Source organism: Sceloporus occidentalis, unplaced genomic scaffold, assembly GCF_023333645.1.
Source record: "Sceloporus occidentalis isolate IW3139 unplaced genomic scaffold, rSceOcc1.0.p SCAF_1, whole genome shotgun sequence".
NCBI lineage: Eukaryota > Metazoa > Chordata > Lepidosauria > Squamata > Phrynosomatidae > Sceloporus > Sceloporus occidentalis.
This window is the reverse complement of record NW_028316981.1, coordinates 278942367-278960548: the sequence shown is the minus strand read 5'-3', so window position 1 is coordinate 278960548 and position 18182 is coordinate 278942367. Positions and strand designations below refer to the sequence as shown.

Genomic DNA, 18182 nt, shown 5'->3' with positions numbered 1-18182 from the left:
TAAACATATCACAGGTAAGTACCAACGTTCCTTTTCACAAACACTCACACATACACTCCTATCTGGGCAGCTGAAGGCATGAGTCACAAAAAGTGGGGCATCGGGCAGTGCTTCTTTCAGGACTTTTCTAAGCAGTACAGTGAGCCTGTGCCATACATGGGCTCGTTATAGGCGGCTTTCAGCCTACGCTGAAGCCGTCTGGAAATTGGGAGAGTGCGTGTGCATGGCCACACAGGAAGCATGAGGCCCATTATATCCAATGTGGCTCGTGAATGGCATGCACGTCTGCAGGGTGAGCGTGAGCCCCATTGGATATAATGGGGCTCGAGCACACATACATTTTGCTTTACGCGGAGGGGGGGTCCAGAACAGATCCCTGCATAAAACAAGGGCCCACTGCATTGCCATAATGACCCATACATTAGTCAATCCAGGATTTCGGGCTCAATTTTTGGACATAAATTTTTTGACTTACAGTTGAATATAATAATAATAATAATAATAATAATAATAATAATAATAATAATAATTGTATTTCCCGCCTCTCCCTGCGGATCAAGGTGGGATTACAGAAAAGAATAAAAAGCACAATACAATATAAAATACAATATTATCTAAAAATACAGTCAGTAAAACAACAGCAACATTACTACCAATCACTAAAAAGGCCAAATCGTCATCAATTTTCCATGCTATCAAGTCAGAGTGGAAATGTTCCATAAAATCAGCTATAAAAGGTCAGGTGGATAGGCCTGCTGGAAGAGATCTGTCTTAAGTGCCTCTTTAAAGTCTTCTAAGGTGGTAATGAGAAGGATCTCTTCCAGTAAGTTGTTCCATAATTTAGGGGCCACGGCTGTAAATGCTTTATGGGAAGTTGTAGTTAGTCTAGTTTTCATATGTTCCAATAGTTTCTTCTCTGATGTTCTAGGAGTGTGGGGTGGATTGTGTAGGGAGAGGCGTTCCATTAAGTAACTCGGGCTCAAGCCATGTAGGGCTTTAAAGGTAATAACCAACACTCTGTATTGCACCCGGAAGCTGATCGGCAGCCAATGAAGAGATCTTAATATTGGAGTAATATGGTCAAATCTTGATGTTCCTATGACCAATCTGGCTTCAGTGTTTTGGATCAATTGAAGCTTCCAAACTTGGTACAAAGGTAGCCCCATGTAGAGTGTGTTATATATATGGTACATGAGTGAAAAGCTTATTACTTTACCATCAAAGGTGTTCTGATTAAGAAGCTGTTGTAGTATTTACATGTCTGATTTGATATGATTTGTGTCTGGCCTTTCTTTTACTGCTGGGTTAAAGGCAAAGTATAAACATTACAGATTTCAGTAAAGATCAGGTCTTAGCCCACAAGGTGTTCACAGCGCTGATTGTTTTATACTGTACCTTCTTTGTGGCTGGCTCTTTTCCAAGGGTGGTTACTCTACTCCCCTTTCTGTCAACAAGGAAAAATATATCCATTGAGGCAGGCATTCAGCAACTGACCTTCAGTTATCAAATGGATTTGCTGGACTTTTTAATGTTTTAATTCCTGTTTATTAATAATATGGTATTTTAAACTGATTCCATATAATTTGTTTAGTTTGTGTTTCAGTATATATAACGCAGTATACCTTCACTGAAGTCTGTAAAATTATGTTGTGAAACATTACTGGAATTTTATGTCACAGGTCTAATTCAGAACACCCTAAATTTAGAGAAATGGCTAAATTAATTTTAATGACTGTAAAAAACGCATTGAAGCTACATTGAAGCATTGTAGCTACATTGGTGGCAGCCGCAAAGGTTGTTGTAGCAAGATAAGAAAGCTTGTGAGTACAAGAGGAAAGAAGAGTGAGGAAGAGGCTTGGTGGGGAGGGATGGTCCACAGGGCCAAGGTACTACTATAACAGAGGTGGCTTAGATGCCTCTGGGAGACATCTGGGCTCCAAGGACCCCTCATCCCAAACTCTTGGAAATAGGTAACTCACAGTTGGCAGTCACTCCCCAGTGGTAGCTACTACTACTTTTGTGTGTTTATGTGCAGCTATTGGCATAATAGACCATTACACTGGCATAATGCACCAACCAGATCCTGCCTATTTCTCTATTCTCACAATTTGAACGGAAAATTACTGGGGGAAGGGTTTCTGTAATGAAGTCTTTGATTGTGCCAGAAGTATATTTTTATTATGTATGTGTATGTATATATGTATGTGTTTGTGTATACACACACATTCATACACTCTTTGAACACGTGCCCTTTGTTATTGAACTCTTTCTATTTGATAAAAAAAGGCTAGACCTGTTATAGTATTGCCTAAATACCCTAGAGGCACCGGATCCCATCTGATCTTGGAAGCTAAGCAGGGTCAACCTTGGTTAGTACTTAGATGGGAGATCAACAACAAATACCAGTGCTCAGGCTATATTTCGGAAGAAGGATCTGGCAAAACCACCTTGCCTAAGAAAACCCTGTGAAATTTATGGAGTCCCATAAATCGACAGGCAGCTCGGAGGCCCATACACATACATAGACCTGTAATACAATATAAAAATGAAGACATATCAGTATAGATACATATAGACTTGTAGTTATTTATTTTATTTTTAGAAAGCACTATGAGATACCCATTCATAATGATTATGGTTTAGTATATCTAATACATTGCATTTGGAAGTGTATATTTCAAATTGTTTTTATTTTTAACATAGCAAGTTTTTCTTTAAAAAAAACAAAGTTTGGAAAAATATATATGGCAATATTTAAATACATAATCAGACAATGTTAAAATGCACATTTGAGTATCATGCATGAGTAATCAGTCTCTTTGGTGGCATTTTAAAATCAGTTACTGTTGGCGTCCTATACAAGCATAATGCAGTCACTCAGCTGTTAAAAACCTGATCCACTACTTCAAAAAATATATAAAAAACAAATTGTCTATCTTTCTGCCTGATCTCTTTTCAACTGCTAACACAATGGAAACAGTAGGTGATCAGTCAGTGCATTTGGTTTGTCAATGATGGTTTTCTATAAATATTGGAAGAGTAAGAAACAGAATTCACACAGTAAAATATTATTTCATCTGCCTCTTCTTTGCAGTTCCATGGCTCATGCTGTGGTGTGAAATTTTCATTTTACACACTTTGCAGGCGGAGCACATGAATTATGCATTGAGCAATAGAAATCTTCTGCTTCAGGTTCTATATGCATTTACCCAGGTTCTGTCTCTATTATCAAGATGAATTGCAAATGGAGAAATGTTTGATGGGATATGACTTAACTTCTTTGTTTAGTATTCAGCTTTGGACTGCATTCTTTTCGTAGGAAATATGTTTGACTTTTGTTTAAATTGTAATGTTAAGAAAAAAACAGATGTCAGGTTTTGAAGTTCATTTTCAATTAGACTAAATGTTAATGGAGTGTATCACTATGGGTGAGTCTCCATTAAGTATATAGGTTTTCTTTAGTTTTAAAAGCACTGAGTGACCTTTTCCAGAATGTTGCAGCCATATTTCCCATTTTAAAAAGGAAAATAGTGAATTATTTTACAAGGAGAAAATTTGTTGTATCTGTAATCTACCTGGTTCATTTCCAAGCGGAAATCAAGGTCCTGGATATTTCTTGAACCCTCTGAAATGCACTGGACCAAATTATCTAATTGCTACCCTTCCATCATATGAACCTTCTCACTCCTAAACGGGTGGGAATCATGTATCCCTGTGTTAGAAACTGAAGTAAATTTTCTCTTGTTCATCACAGTTCTATAGATTTCAGCTAGTCATCGTACCCAATTGTTACGTGGAGGTGTTCCCTTCCCCTAAAGCCTCTTGCATACATTCCACTAAGGTTAAAAGATCTCCCTAGCCCTCCTTGTTTTCTGCACTGTACAGAGGTTATGGGCAAGAAATATATCCCTTTCATGGTGAATTTGGGAAAGTAGATTAGGGTGACATTCATAATCGTTCTGGATAGGCTAGTGGAGACATTTGTTAAATCCCATTATGTTATCTTTAGGATCTTATTTCTGTGTATGCCTGCCAGCTTTGCATTTGGTTATAGTTCACAATAGGGTCACAGTAATTTACCTGCACATGGTCACTATAGATATTCAAATCATTGATAGTTTTCTTATTAATTTTATGGCATTTTATATAAGGAATCGTGTTCGTAGATTGTGTAAAGAAAATATGTTTTGTTGTTGTTTATACCGTTGTATCCTGAAAGACAGATATAGTGGGCAAACCTTAACCTCTTCCTAGAAAAAGGTTAGTTCTTCTGAAGTGGATAGTGACCACACCTATTAATGCGTTCTGTGAAGGTATTGAGTTGTTATTCCAGGGTAAAAACGTAAAAAAATATATTCCTGAATTGTTCCTTCTTCTCCTTGTGGTCATAGAATGATTTATTGGAAGTTTAAGTATTGAGGCAATAATATAGAAAATTAATGAGCTTCCTTTTCCTAAGTGCTTTATCAGCTCCTTTTTATAAGCTCCTTTGCTGCTTTTGTCAGTAGCTATGAAAATGTTTAGATATCAGATAAATGAAAAATTTCAGTTAATAAAACTGTTAAAGGCCAAGATCTATTGGTTTAATCTCTTCTCTCATCTTGCAGCAGCTCTCAGTTGCTTTGATTTAATTTCCAAATAGAAATGCAACAATTAAGACTATAAGAAATTTTCAAAGAAAGTCAAAAAAGCTAATGCAAACTCAGGACTTAAGGATTGCAGGAAATAAAGAGTAGCTCAGTGCTGAAGTGGAAAGCTGATCTGTTATAAAGCTGATTAAATCCATTAAAACTAAAAAGTAATAAGCTTACAGTATGACTAAATGCTTAGAGCATGACACTGACCTACTGCTGAATCAGAACCACAAAATGTGATGTAATACTGATGTCAAAAGAAAGCTATGAAAACTTTTGTTAATTTATTATGAATTCTCATCATGTGACTATTACACTGATTGAGATCAGTGAATGAAATATTTTAGGTATAAAACCCCAGGAAATGTTTTTACTCTCTGTTGAAAATGTTTGCGCACTGATGAAATTTTCACATGATTTTGATAGAGAGAAGAGAACAATTTACAAGAGAAGAGAGCTCCCACTAAGCAAGAGATGTCACTCTTAGATTTGGATGACTGTGAGTATTTCAAATATTATTTTTATGTCACTACTATTTTGAAGTATTTTTTAAAAATTGAACTGATGCATTTTAACTGTACATGTGTGATAATGCAGTGCATTTTAATAACTTAGGGGCTAAACAGACTGATGATAAACATCGGCATTGGGGTGAAGTGGGGGGCGTGGCTGCTACACGCTGCACGCCCCAACTCTACCCCAATGCCAGTGTCATGCTGCACACCCAGCCACGTGGAGGGTGGGGTCATGCCATTTCTTCAGCGCAGCATTTAGACAGGCTGCACCAAAGAAACCTGAGAAAGCTGCTGCCATGACAGCAAGGGCAGCTTTTTGCCACTCTAAAAAGGAGCGACATTTTGCTGTTTTTTTAGAGCTGGCAAAGTGCCAGTTTGGGCCTGTGGCATGCGGTTTCTGTATGGTGCTGAAAGGGGGGGCATCAAGCCGCCACTTTGGGGCCATCTGTTTTGCCCCTTAGTTAATTAGCTTGAATTTATAAACTATTAATTTAGAAGAATTCCATGTTGAATGTGGAAAACACTGTTTTGTAGTTCCTTAAATATATCAAATTTATCATCATATTGTAATGTATCATCATACTGTTACACCTTTTTACATTAAATATTTTATATATAGATATACACATGAATAGCTTTTGAAAGCGTGGCAGTAGCTACACACATGGTACATGTCAATTTCACTGCCATTTCATTCAGCAAGATTATATTTTTAAAAAAGTAAAATCTTCCTGGATGTGTGTTCAGAATAACTACCAATATCAAGTACAAACAGAATATTGAAAATCAACAACACTAGGTGGTGGTATTGAGGCTCTCCCTGCTCTCCCCTTTAAATGTGGATTCATTGCAAATTGATTTTGTCCTCTATCATACTGATGAAAAGGAGAGGTTTATTTATTCAATTTCCCCTCCCCCTGCTGCCACAAGTTCTCCCATCAAGATTTTTATGACCCTCCTGTACAGACTTTCATTGGACAGATGCAAGGAGAAAAGGCAATGTGTAAAATGTTATGTTCCCCACACTTCTTCCAGTGGGAGTGTCTCTTGAATGGAAGTTTGCAAGAAAAGACTGGACCCTAACTTATGAATTAGGAACTATCTTCCATTTTTCTTTTCTAGATTTCAGAACATTCCTCTATATGCAGCATAGCAATCTGTAGAAAAAATCAGCTAATATTAATTAAATTAAAATTAATTTAAAAATTTAAATTAATTTTGAATTATTTAAAAAAATATACTAATATTAATACTCCCATTTAAAAAAATAATTTAATTTAAAAGTTTGGGAGCATCGAGTAGATAGGTATAATAGATAGAAAACTGGAAGAACTGGAATGTATCCACAGATTCCAATCCATCAGTAGTGGGTTGGCAGACAATAGTTTCCTGGCACATTTCACGTATTTCAGCGCTGTCTAACTTCCCTCCTCCCAGCCTCATGAGGGTTCCCACACTACATTCCAATTCTCACTTGTATGGTTATCTATTCTCCTTTCTTTAGGCAACATCCTTCCTCCTGTCTTTTGTCCCCCAACGATCATAATTAAAACTGAACTTCCCACCTCATCTCCATACCCAAAAGGTTTTGAATTTCAATTGACATTTTTCACACACAGTAGGCTTATATAGGTCTGTCTCTAGACTCTCTACTCTACTTTATGTATCTGAGGAAATAGGCTCAAGTCTACAAAAGTTCATACTACTAGCTTCTTTCTTTCATTTAGGTGCTACTAGATCCCTTTGCATACTAGTCTAATGTGTGAGACAACAGAGTTTCCAACTATGGAACAGCCTGCCGGATGAAATCTGTCAAATTGCCAGCTGAGACAGCTTTAAAAAAGCTGTCAAGACGGATCTCTTCCGGCAGGCCTTTCCTGAATAAAAGTGCTCAGCCACAGAATGGCTGCCCCCCACATCATGTATTAGCCCACCGCTCTGTCCTCGTTGTGTTTTTTATTGTGTTTTTAATAGATATTTTAATTGTAATATGTTTAATCCTGTTTTAAGGGGGGAATTTGGGACATAATTTTGTAAATGTGGATTTTAATGTGTTGTGAGCTGCTTTGATTGTCTTGTCACAGAAAAGCAGGATACAAATAAAAGTTTTATTTTTATTTATTTTATTAGTTTAAGATGTCACAGGACCATAAACTTCTATTACCAGTTTAATGATATCTTAATTATTTCTCAACTGTTTATTTTTTGTAGTCAATCCTGTATCAGCTCCGACAGTACTTCCCAGGGCATCAATTCTTTCTCCCACTTTAGCTGCTGACCTAGAAGGTTTAAGTTTGTCAAGTTCTTCAGTCATTAATGTAAGTAGTTATTATTAAAGGTGTATTTTCCTAGCTCCTCCTTTTGCTTACTGGATTTACTTCTTGATCAGCAGTTTTATTTAAAAAAAACTTAAAAATGTATGCCTATGTGATAGTGTATGTATAATAAACATAGCCCATTTGCTGATTACTTTGTTAACTTTGGCTTGTGAAAAGTATGCTTACTGAGATTGTAATGCTGTATACATTCTGAACTCATGTTCACATGTCAACTAATAAACACAGAAATCTTTTGTTTTCTTGGTAAATTTTTTGAAGTATCTCATTTGGGGTATATGCTGTAGTAAAGCAGATAGATTTTCATTCTGACTTTCCTGTTAACCCTTTTGGTTGTTCACTGGACTCAAGTCAATCATGATTCATGGTGACCTTCTGGATGAGATAGCTCCAAGATCCCCTATCTTCCATTGCTCTTCCTAGGTCCTGTAATTTCAGACTCATGACTTCCCTGATTGAGTCTATACATCTGAACTGCAATCTTCCTCTCTTTTTTTCTATCCTCTACCTTTCCTAGCATTATTGTCTTTTCTTGTGAGTTGTGTCTACTCACGATGTGGCCAAAGTCCGGTTGATCTGTTCAAGGACCTATTTGTTAGGTTTTTTTGGCTGTTCTTTAGTATCTTCAGCACTCTTCTGCAGCAACACATCTCAAATTGCATTCCTGTCCATTTTCTTCACCATCCAACTCTCACATCCAGACATAGTGATGGGGAATACAATGGCTTGGACAATTCTAACTTTAGTGCTCAGTTGTATACCTGTTCTCTTTAGGAGTTTGTCTTTTTCTTTCCTAGCTGCTCTTCCCATTCCTTGTCTTCTGATTTCTTGACTGCGGTTTACACTTTGATCAATATTATGTTTTGATCAATATTTGATCCAAGGTATGGAAACTCTTTAACTTTTTCGATTTCCTCATTGTCTAGATTGAATTTATGCAGAACCTTCATCATTATTTTTGTTTTCTTTATGTTCAGCAATAAACCTGCTGTCACTTGCTACTTTGAACTTCCTTAGTAATTTTTCCAAGTCTCTGATGTTTTTTGCTAGTAGTATGGTGTCATCCACATATCTCAGTTTCTTGATGTTCCTTCCTCCTATCTTCACTCCTCCTTCTTCTGAGTCTAAACCTGCTGCTTGTATGATATTTTCTACATACAAGCTGAACAAATAGGCTGATAGAATGTATCCTTGCCTGACCCCCTTGCTAATTGGGAACCATTCTATTTCTCCATAATCTGTTCTAACAGTAGTCTCATGTCCTAAGTACAGATTTCTCGTTGGGACTATCTAATGTAGTGGCATTCTCATGTCCTTAAGAGGCATCCATAGCTTTTTTGTGATCTTTGCAGTCAAATACTTTGCTATAGTCTATAAAGCACATGCTGATATTGTTTGATTGATTTATTGATTGAATTCCTTGATACACTCCAGTAGCCATTGTATGTTTACAGTATGGTCCCTAGTGCCTCTTCCTTTCCTGAACCCCACTTACACCTCTGGGTGCAACTGCTCTTAACTCTTAATCAACTGCTTAATGTTGTCTGTCTAGTGTTGTTATTGGTAACTGGGACTGAAGACAGCTGCAGTCCAATAACATCAGGAGAGCCAGAAATTCTCCATCCATGTCTTAGAATCATTCCATAGAATCATGCCATACAGAGGAGGAAGCATGTGGTGATATGATTCTTTAATAAGATAAGAAACCCACTATTATCTTGCTTTTACCTGTGCAGGTTGTACAAGTGAACAATTTATGCAAAGAATTTTGGAAATATTTTCACTATAAAGAAGTAGAATCATTTTTCTTTTAATTTCACCTTTGCAATAACAGTGGGTTGAAACAATTAGCCCACAGTCTGTGGTTTTAATCTTTAAAAGTGCTTTGGCATAATTTAAACTTGCTTAGCTAAAATTTTATTAAGGTACAGACACAAGTAACCTTATACAGTGGCTAAGAAGTAGGATAAAATTGCCAAATAGAACTAACAGTAAAAGTAGATGAGAAGGCAGCTTGTCTGGAAGCAATCAGGCCATTGTGAATACATCATTTATCTAATGATATATATTACTCTTATTTAGCTTTAAGCTTTGTGTGCCAAGTATTTTAGCCATGTACATTAAAGTTGTTTTACCCATGAAAGTCCATAGTATTGACCAGTGCACTAATGTAATATATCTTGTTGTTTGTATTGTGATATGTGATACAGACTGTAAGAGGTGTGTTAAGAGCTAGAGTCCAGTATAGAAAACATTTTCCATTGTAGCACATTGTATTTATATAATTACAGAGAATATGTATTTTACACTTCAGTTCCCAAAAGGTTTTACATAGCACTCAGAAGGTTTTTCATTTTTTAAGCTTATATTTGTGCTCATTGGCTACAACTGCCCTTTCCTTTTTAATTTTTCAAAGTTGTTGTAATATTAATATGAATATAAATGTTACTTATTTTATGCCATAACATCATCTATAATCATCCCCCAAGATACTGTGCTTCATAAATTAATATTAAAGTACAGTCATAATATACAGATGCAAAATTTTGAAAGTGTTTCCTCATATAATGACCTGAATGTCTTTGAAAATCCAGTGTCACTTTGAGTAGCAATGACACAGAGTACATCACTTCATTGTCATACATACATTCTGTAAATGGGCAGGTTTTTTTTTTTTAAAAAAATCAGATATATCAGTATAGGCTTGATATGTCAAAGCCTTTTTGGAAAAAACTAAAGAAACAAGTCTATAATTCGTTAACATGGCACTTAGTTGTGCTAAAACTAGAGGTATTTGAATCAGTTTATATCTGTCCCATAAAAATTTCACATGCATTTTGTCATAAAGGTAAAGATATTCCCCTTTGACAAGGTTGTCAAGTTGTGTCTGACTCTAGGGGGCAGTGCTCATCTCCGTTACTAAGCCGAAGAGCCAGCGTTGCCAAAAACTACTCTGTGAGTCATGTGGCCAGAATGATTGCACAGAACACTGTCATATGTCTATTCTTTTCTACTTCTTAAGCATTCTTCATTTTTAAACAACCTCAGTGCAAGAATGAGCTTCTATCAATTATATTAAAAAACCACAAAACCTAAAGATTATGGTATTTGGTAAACTGAAGAAAATCCATGATTGGTTATTTGATGGGAATAAACTAGAGCAAGTATTTTCTTTCAAGTATTATAGAGTCTATGATTCAATGGTGTGGTATTTTAATGAATAGGCAAATGGTTGTCACAGGTTCAGTCAAGCACCCTGTTTGCTGATAGAACTTTAACTGCATTATTATTGATCTGTCTCACAAAAGGGGACAATCTGGTTCAGACAGCGTTCAAACGCTACAAGATTAGGGTTCTGCCATAGTTGTTGTATAGAGCACTACTATGGGCTTTCACCAATATAGATCCACTACAAAGAGCACAAAATATTTTTTGTGCTAGCTCTTGGTTATGCAGAACTGGGCATAATGACAATCAAAGTGGAAGCTCTTAGATTAGCTCTGCTATTTTTGTTAAAAATAATTTTCAAGCAGGTATCAGAGTTACTTCTAATCATTTTGGAAGAGATGGGCCCAGATTCAGGGAAGCATAAAATGCAGCTGGTTGCTATGAATTTGGCATTTTCTTTCTCTTTTCTTTTGACTCAAGGTTTTGATAGAGCTAAAGCATTAATGCTCCAGAGACTCAGGAATACTGAGATGCAATCACAGGTGACAGATCAAGTCTTGCCAATCCAATAATTTTTATGCCTCTTTTATTCTATTGTACTTATCCCATCCAAAATACCAGATAGATCTACCAAATATTAAAATGACGGTAGTCTTTATACAGGCAAGATTAAATGTTCTTCCACTGGCAGATTGGATGGGTTGACATAAGAGGATTCCTAAGAAGGAAAGAATATTTGGCTATGATTCTGTGTCAGTAGAAGATACAATTCATGTACTGCTTGAATGCTCTATTTACAGTGATCTTAGAAACAACTAAATTTATCCTTTGTTAAGACCACTGAAGGGAAAGTCATCTCTTGTAAAGACTTATTTTTTTGTTATCCAATGCAGAGAGGTTTATATTGTTTACAGCATCAAAATTTCTTGTCAAGGCTCTACAAATACGTGCTATAAAGTCTAAAGGATTCTACTTTCAAAGGTTAATTAGCAGAACTGTAAGTTGTATTGCTTCTCCTCCCCTAAACTGTTATTGGTAAATTACCTCAGAAATTTCACCTTTCTTTTTTTTAACATATCTTCCCTAATATGCACATTTTTCCTTGCACTTTTTGAGCCAAGAATATCATTGCAAAATTCAGAAAAGTACAGAAACAGAAGAAAGGCTATTCTGCCAGGCATTAGTCCAGGCAAAATAAATTAGATTGTTTTTTTTTAAAAAATTCAGGAAATTCAAACAAAATCACTAATTTCCCTGACTAAAATACATAATTCTCCTAATTGAGACACAGGCAGAAAATGGTACTGTTTAAAAGGTTTGTAGTAGTTGTTGTTCACCTTCAAGTTGTTTCTGAATTACGGTAATGCTAAGGTGAACCCTATGTTTGATGACATGCATATCAGTAATGAACATGGAAAGTGCATATATTTTGACTCTTTGATCTGTGATGGAGGAGTTGTGTGCTAAATGATAGAAATGGATCTATTGGATTGACCTTGCTTCAGCATGACATTTTATCTATGCATGCTTCTATGCAGCAGATGGGAAGAAATGTATGAATGATAATGCAAACCATTGTTCCCCTGATTAATCTGAGAATTCAGGAACAATGTTGTATATGCTGAGTTTTAGACACGGTAGATAAAAATCAATGGCTTTTTAAAAAAAATTAAAAAATGATTTATAACATTTAAATTGGATTTTTTAAATTGAAATTGGATTTTTAAATTAAATGCTTTTTGAGGAAAAATCTATCTAAAGATAGTTTTCTGTTTAAGATATATTATGATCCAAAGATTATTCATCATGAAATCGGGATTAGTTTTTAATTAAGTACATGAGAATGAAAGTACAGTGGAACCTTGCCATATGCGCGCTCGCCATACGCGGCCTTGAGCATACGCGCTCAAGCCGCGGCGCGCGCACAGGGCAGAAGGGGCGGTGCGTCCCATTCAATTGAATGGGCGCACGTGCCCGCGCCGCCGCGCACGAGCCCCATTGTTTACAGTGGGGCTCGAGCATAGGCGGAAATCGCCATACGCGGCGGGATCCAGAACGGATCCCCCGCGTATGGCGAGGTTTCACTGTATAACTCTTGAGAAGAATACTCTGCATGTCTTTGGGTCTTTGTGTGTCAAGCCTGAGGTTTATCTTTCCCTGTTGGAGAAAACCTATTATGGCATTGGCAGCAGGCTGTAAAAGGGACCCATTTTTGGAAATATTTTATTGAAGTTCCTCTGCCTATGAATAAGACCAGCATGTATGCAAAATGCAAAAAAGAAATGCTGCCTGGTGCTCCAAATGAAACAGCATTAGAAATGCTGTGATGAAGACAAAAGATCTTCAGGATGATAAATGTTTTGATTTCATTAAAGACTACCCTGACTTGTAATCTTTGAGCAAAACTATATTTGTTATTAATTACTGCAGGTTACTGTCATTTTGATACAGTTGTTCTGAAGAAATAAAGAGTTGAAACAAGAAGGTACAGTTGGTCTTCCATTTTCACGGGGGATCCGTTCCAGACTCCCCTGCGAAAACAGACTTGCAAATATTCAAGCCCCATAGGCTTGAATGGGATGTGTGCCCACGAGGGTGCAGGGTGTGCTCTGCCCAGGTGTGTCCCATGGAAAATTAAGGAGGTCGCCCCTCCATGAATACTGAAGACAGCAAACCTCAAGTCCACAAGAAAGGAGGGGTGACTGTATTCCCTTCGGGGTCAGTACAGAGCGACAGTGAATTCAATGAATAATACCGAATAAAACAAAAATGGTATAAATAATAAAATAACAGCATTGAATATTTTATTAAGGGAATCCATCGTCAAATTAAAGGATTCTGGAAACTACCTGCCTTTGAGATCACCATCCTCTTGTTCTACTGTTTCACAATTATCTGTCCAGGATATTGTTTTAGTCACATAATAAACATCACAAATCCACAATATGTCACCTAAAAGAAAGAAAAAAGCTGACTATCCTGGAACCACCATAGATATGTTTGTTAAATAAACTAACAGATCAGAAAAAGAGTTAATTGATGAAAAAATTGCCCTGTTTCTTTATGCAACTAACTCTTCTTTCCATCTGATTGAAAACCCACAATCATATAAAAAAAGAGAGGAAAAAGAAAACCCACACTTCATTAATATAGTTCAGTCACTGAGACCCGGATGCAGTCGTCCTAGCAGAACAGGTGTTGCTGGATAAAATATTTGACAAAGAAATGGAGCTAAGTCTTGATGAGTGGTGTAATGTCCACAGTGATCTTGTTATATCTGCTTGTATAACAACAGAAGAACGGAAACACAACCTTTAAATGGTCTACAAACCAACTGAGAAAATCCAGCATATGCTGCACTCAGGGAAGGAGAGGAGAACCCCTCTCACAGCCACAAGAGCTTACTGCATACCGTACAGCTGCTGACAAGTCTGCATAGGGACCCACCAAATGCAGTGTTCAAACACAAATCAAGGAACACGAGAGACACTGCAGGCTGTGTCATCCAGAAAAATCAGCAGAGCAGAACACGTTATAAACCAACCTGGGCATAAAATGCTGTTAGAAAACACTGAAAGTCTGGACAATGCCACCAACTATCAGGTCAGAATGCATAGGGTAGCCATTGAAATCCATAAACTCCTGGGCAATTTCAACAGGGAAGAAGAAACCCTTAAAGTAAACAAAGTGTGGCTATCAGTCCTGAACAACACCAAAATCAGGTCCCAGAAAATGCAAATGAAAACCTCCCAGGGTGAGGGGGATTCCCAGCAGATAATGGATCATTAAGTAAATGGACACCCTGTAGGCCTTGCCATTCAACAACAGAACAACGCACAGAATAACATGCAGATCACCTCGCCTCAACCAACAGTATATATACCCCATTCTCTTCCATTCCAGCATTCTCTGAAGATGTCAACCACAGCTGTTGGCGAAACGTCAGGAATAAACTCTTCTAGAACATGACCTCATAGCCCGAAAAACCCACAATTAAAGAATGGAATAAATGACAAGTTTAGTGCATAACAAATCTCTACAGAGTAAATAAGATCCCTTGGGATGGAAAGACAGGGCAGAATTGGAAGAAATAATTTCTAATAAGTACATGGTTAGACGCAGTCTTTGAGAAATTGTCCTATTCCTTCCAGTGCAAGAATCAGTGGGCTTGCAGTTATAAACTTGTAACTAAAATAGGGGAAACTGCTTAGCAAGGGAACTAGACTAATATTACTAAATTACTTAAATACCTATTGTCTTAGAATCATAGAATGCAACCATAAAGTTGGAAGAGACCTCAAGGCCCATCAAGTCCAACCCCCCTGCCATGCAGGAATACACAGTCAAAGCACCCCCGACAGATGGCCATCCAACTTCTGTTTAAAAATCTCCAAAGAAGGAGACTCCACCACACTCCCAAGGGAATGTGATCCACTGTTAAAACAACTCTTACTATATATAAGTTCTTCCTCATGTTGAGATGGAGTCTCTTTTCCTGTAGTTTGCATCCATTGCTCCGTGCCCTAGTCTCTGCAGCAGCAGAAACAAGCTTGCTCCATCCTCAATATAACATCCCTTCAAATATTTAAACAGAGCTATCTTATCATCTCTTAACCTTCTCTTCTCCTGGCTAAACACATCCAGCTCCCTATTCATTCCTCATACGGAATGGTTTCCAGAGCCTTCACTATTTTGGATTCCCTCCTATGCACATGCTCCAGTTTGTCAACCTCCTTTTTGAATTGTGGTGCCCAGAATTGGATGCAGTATTTCCGGTGAGGCCTAACCAAAGCAGAATGGAGTTGGTCCTATTACTTCCAGACACTGTACTTTTATTGATGCAGCCTAGAATCCCATGTGTCAACAGTGTGATGTTACAGCTAAAAAAGCCAATGGGAGGGCAAATTTTAGGGCCAAAATTATGGATTTTGCTATGACCCGTGGATAAGTCGATGGTAAAATTTAGGGGCACATAGCAAAGGATCTAAAGGATGAGGCAAAGCAATACAATGTCAAAGAACTTATAAAATTCCAGCAGATATAACTCTTTGTACGTACTCTTAAAGCTGGATGGATGAGAGAGTAGAGTGGCTCAAGTGCTTTCAGGACAGATTATACTCTCGCTTTTCACCAGGGGATGGTTCCTTCTTTTAAATAAGAGTTAAGATACAGTACTTGCATTGACCCATGGATAAGTCGACTCAGGTTTTTTGGGTCCATTTTTTGACCTAAATTTCTAGACTTATACATGAGTACAGTAATTGTAATAATACTTCAGTCAGAGCTTCATCCACAGGAACAGAATTGGGGAAGAAATGTCGTGTGCAAATACATGTGTTCTCGGTCTTAAAATGGCAACTTCTGAATGAGTTTGCTGCTGTTGTCATTTTTAGGTCTCAAGGTATGATCTTGTGGGAACTTGTGTCACTAAGGGCATTTAGGTATTGAGAATACAATATAAACATGCCTTCTCATGATGTGTCTAAAGTATGACAGACTCAGTTTAGTCATCTTGGCTTCCAGGGAGAGTTTAGGATTGAACTGAGACCCAATTGGTTTGTCTTCTTGGCTCTCCACAGTATCCTCAGCACACTTCTCCAGCACCAATGTGTCAAATGAGTTGAATATATTTCTTTCAGCTTTCTTCACTGTCCAGCTATTACATCTGTGTATGGTGATATGATTACTTGGACAATCCTGACATTAGTGTTCAGTTTTACATCTTTGCATTTAAGATCTTGTCCAATTCTTTCATACTGTAGCTGCCCTTCCCCTTCCTAGTCTTCTTCGGATTCTTGACTACAATCTCCATTCTGATCAATTATTGATCCAAGTTATAGGAAATTTTAACTACCAGTATTTCAATTTCCTCATCATCTAGCTTGAATTTATGTAAATCCTCCATGGTCATTATTTTTGTTTTCATAACGTTCAACATTAAGCCTGCTTTAGCACTTTCCTCTTTGACTTTCTTCAGTAATTACTCCAAGTCTTTCTTGTTTTTTGCTAGTGGTATGGTGTCATCTGTCTCTTTTAGATATTCCTCTCTCCGATCGTCACTCTTTCTTTCTCCGAGTCTAAACCTGCTGTCATTTGATGCTTTCTGCATACAAGTTGAACAGATAGGGTGATAGAATGCAGCCTTGTCTGTCTCCTTTTATATTATTATTATTATTATTATTATTATTATTATTATATTGATAGCATTACAAAGTCATTTATTCTGTATTTCAACAAACATTGTTAACAGCATGTAGAAAGGTCTTCTAGAAAGTTCTGAAATTCCAGAACTCTTGTTTCCAAAACGTAGAATATAGAATTACACAGTATTTTAATTGACAATATAGGAGAAAGAATTATATATCTAGGTGGTGTTCCAATCTCAGAGAACAAGTATGTTTTGGAAATGTTAGGATGAATGACATTTTATCAAGTCAGATCTTCACATGTTTCACATCACAAATCTCAGTACACATAAGAGCTGTACTAAATTAGAGTTAAACCTGTCTAATCCAGTATTCTGTTCTCATGTGGCAACATGTCTGTGGGAAACCTGCATGCATAACAGTATAGTAGTATCCTTCTCATTTTCTCCCGCTGTTGAGAAGCACACTGTTGAGGTGGGAACCTCTTTTCCTGCAGCTTACATCCATTGTTCTTTGTCCTGTTCTCCGGAGCAGCAGAAAACAAGCTTGCTCCCTCTGGTGACCCTACGAAAATCATATAATGGGGTTTTCTTGGCAAGTTTTGTAGAGAGTTGTTTTCCTCTGATGCTGAAGAGTGTGACTTGCCCAAGATCCCTTGGGGGTTTCCAAAGCTGAGCAGAGGTTTCTGCCTTTCTTGGGGATTGGGAGGCCTGTCCCCCAGGTCCTCTCCCTGTTCTGAATCTTACTGAACTGAAGGAGGACGTGACTGGCTATCAGGCATCTGCTCCAACTCCAATATGCTTCATCTTCCAATGAAGACAAACTCAAGGGGTGGAGCGAATGAGAGAATTCTGCAACTAAACTATGAGCTATGTTTTCTATGATTACATCCACTGATAAGTGTGAGGCTGATCTTACAGTTCTAATGGTGTAGGGCTAGTGTACCTGAAGGAAACCCTGCTTCCCTGTGTTCATGCCCAATTATTAAAGATGCCTTCAGTGCCCCTTTTGCTGTTCCGATCAGACTGGCATGTACAAGAAGGTCTGCATTGAATCTGCATTATAGGTATCTTTAAAAATATTTGTGTGTTTAAATAAACAAACACTGTTATAAACTCAAAGCAGCTCACCAAAAATCACAGTACATAAAACACAATTAAAATGTTTAAATTAGTAAAATCAGTTTTGTATATTAAACCTAAGAATATGAGGTAACGTCAGTAAATAATACAAAGACAAAATGGTGAAAATTCAGTGAAATAAGAGGTTTTACGAGCTTATTTGAAACTTAAGAGAGAAGACTTCCAACCTTCTTTTATTACAGGAAATACTGCAATATTCAATCTTGCTTCTGCAGATACTAGTTGCTGAATGTCACCTCTA

The 18182-nt window shown here is 37.3% G+C and overlaps 1 protein-coding gene across 5 annotated transcripts in view; it reads left to right on the top strand.

Annotated features, from left to right (window-relative positions):
- The window catches only part of AP3B1 (adaptor related protein complex 3 subunit beta 1), a 207715-nt gene that overhangs the window by 126154 nt on the left and 63379 nt on the right, over positions 1 to 18182 (top strand). For all 5 annotated transcript variants that reach the window (XM_089494600.1, XM_089494591.1, XM_089494621.1 and 2 more), the window contains exons 21-22: positions 5061 to 5133; positions 7361 to 7467. In XM_089494600.1, coding sequence (XP_089350726.1) covers positions 5061 to 5133; positions 7361 to 7467 — 180 coding nt within the window. The remainder of the gene's footprint in view (positions 1 to 5060; positions 5134 to 7360; positions 7468 to 18182) is intronic.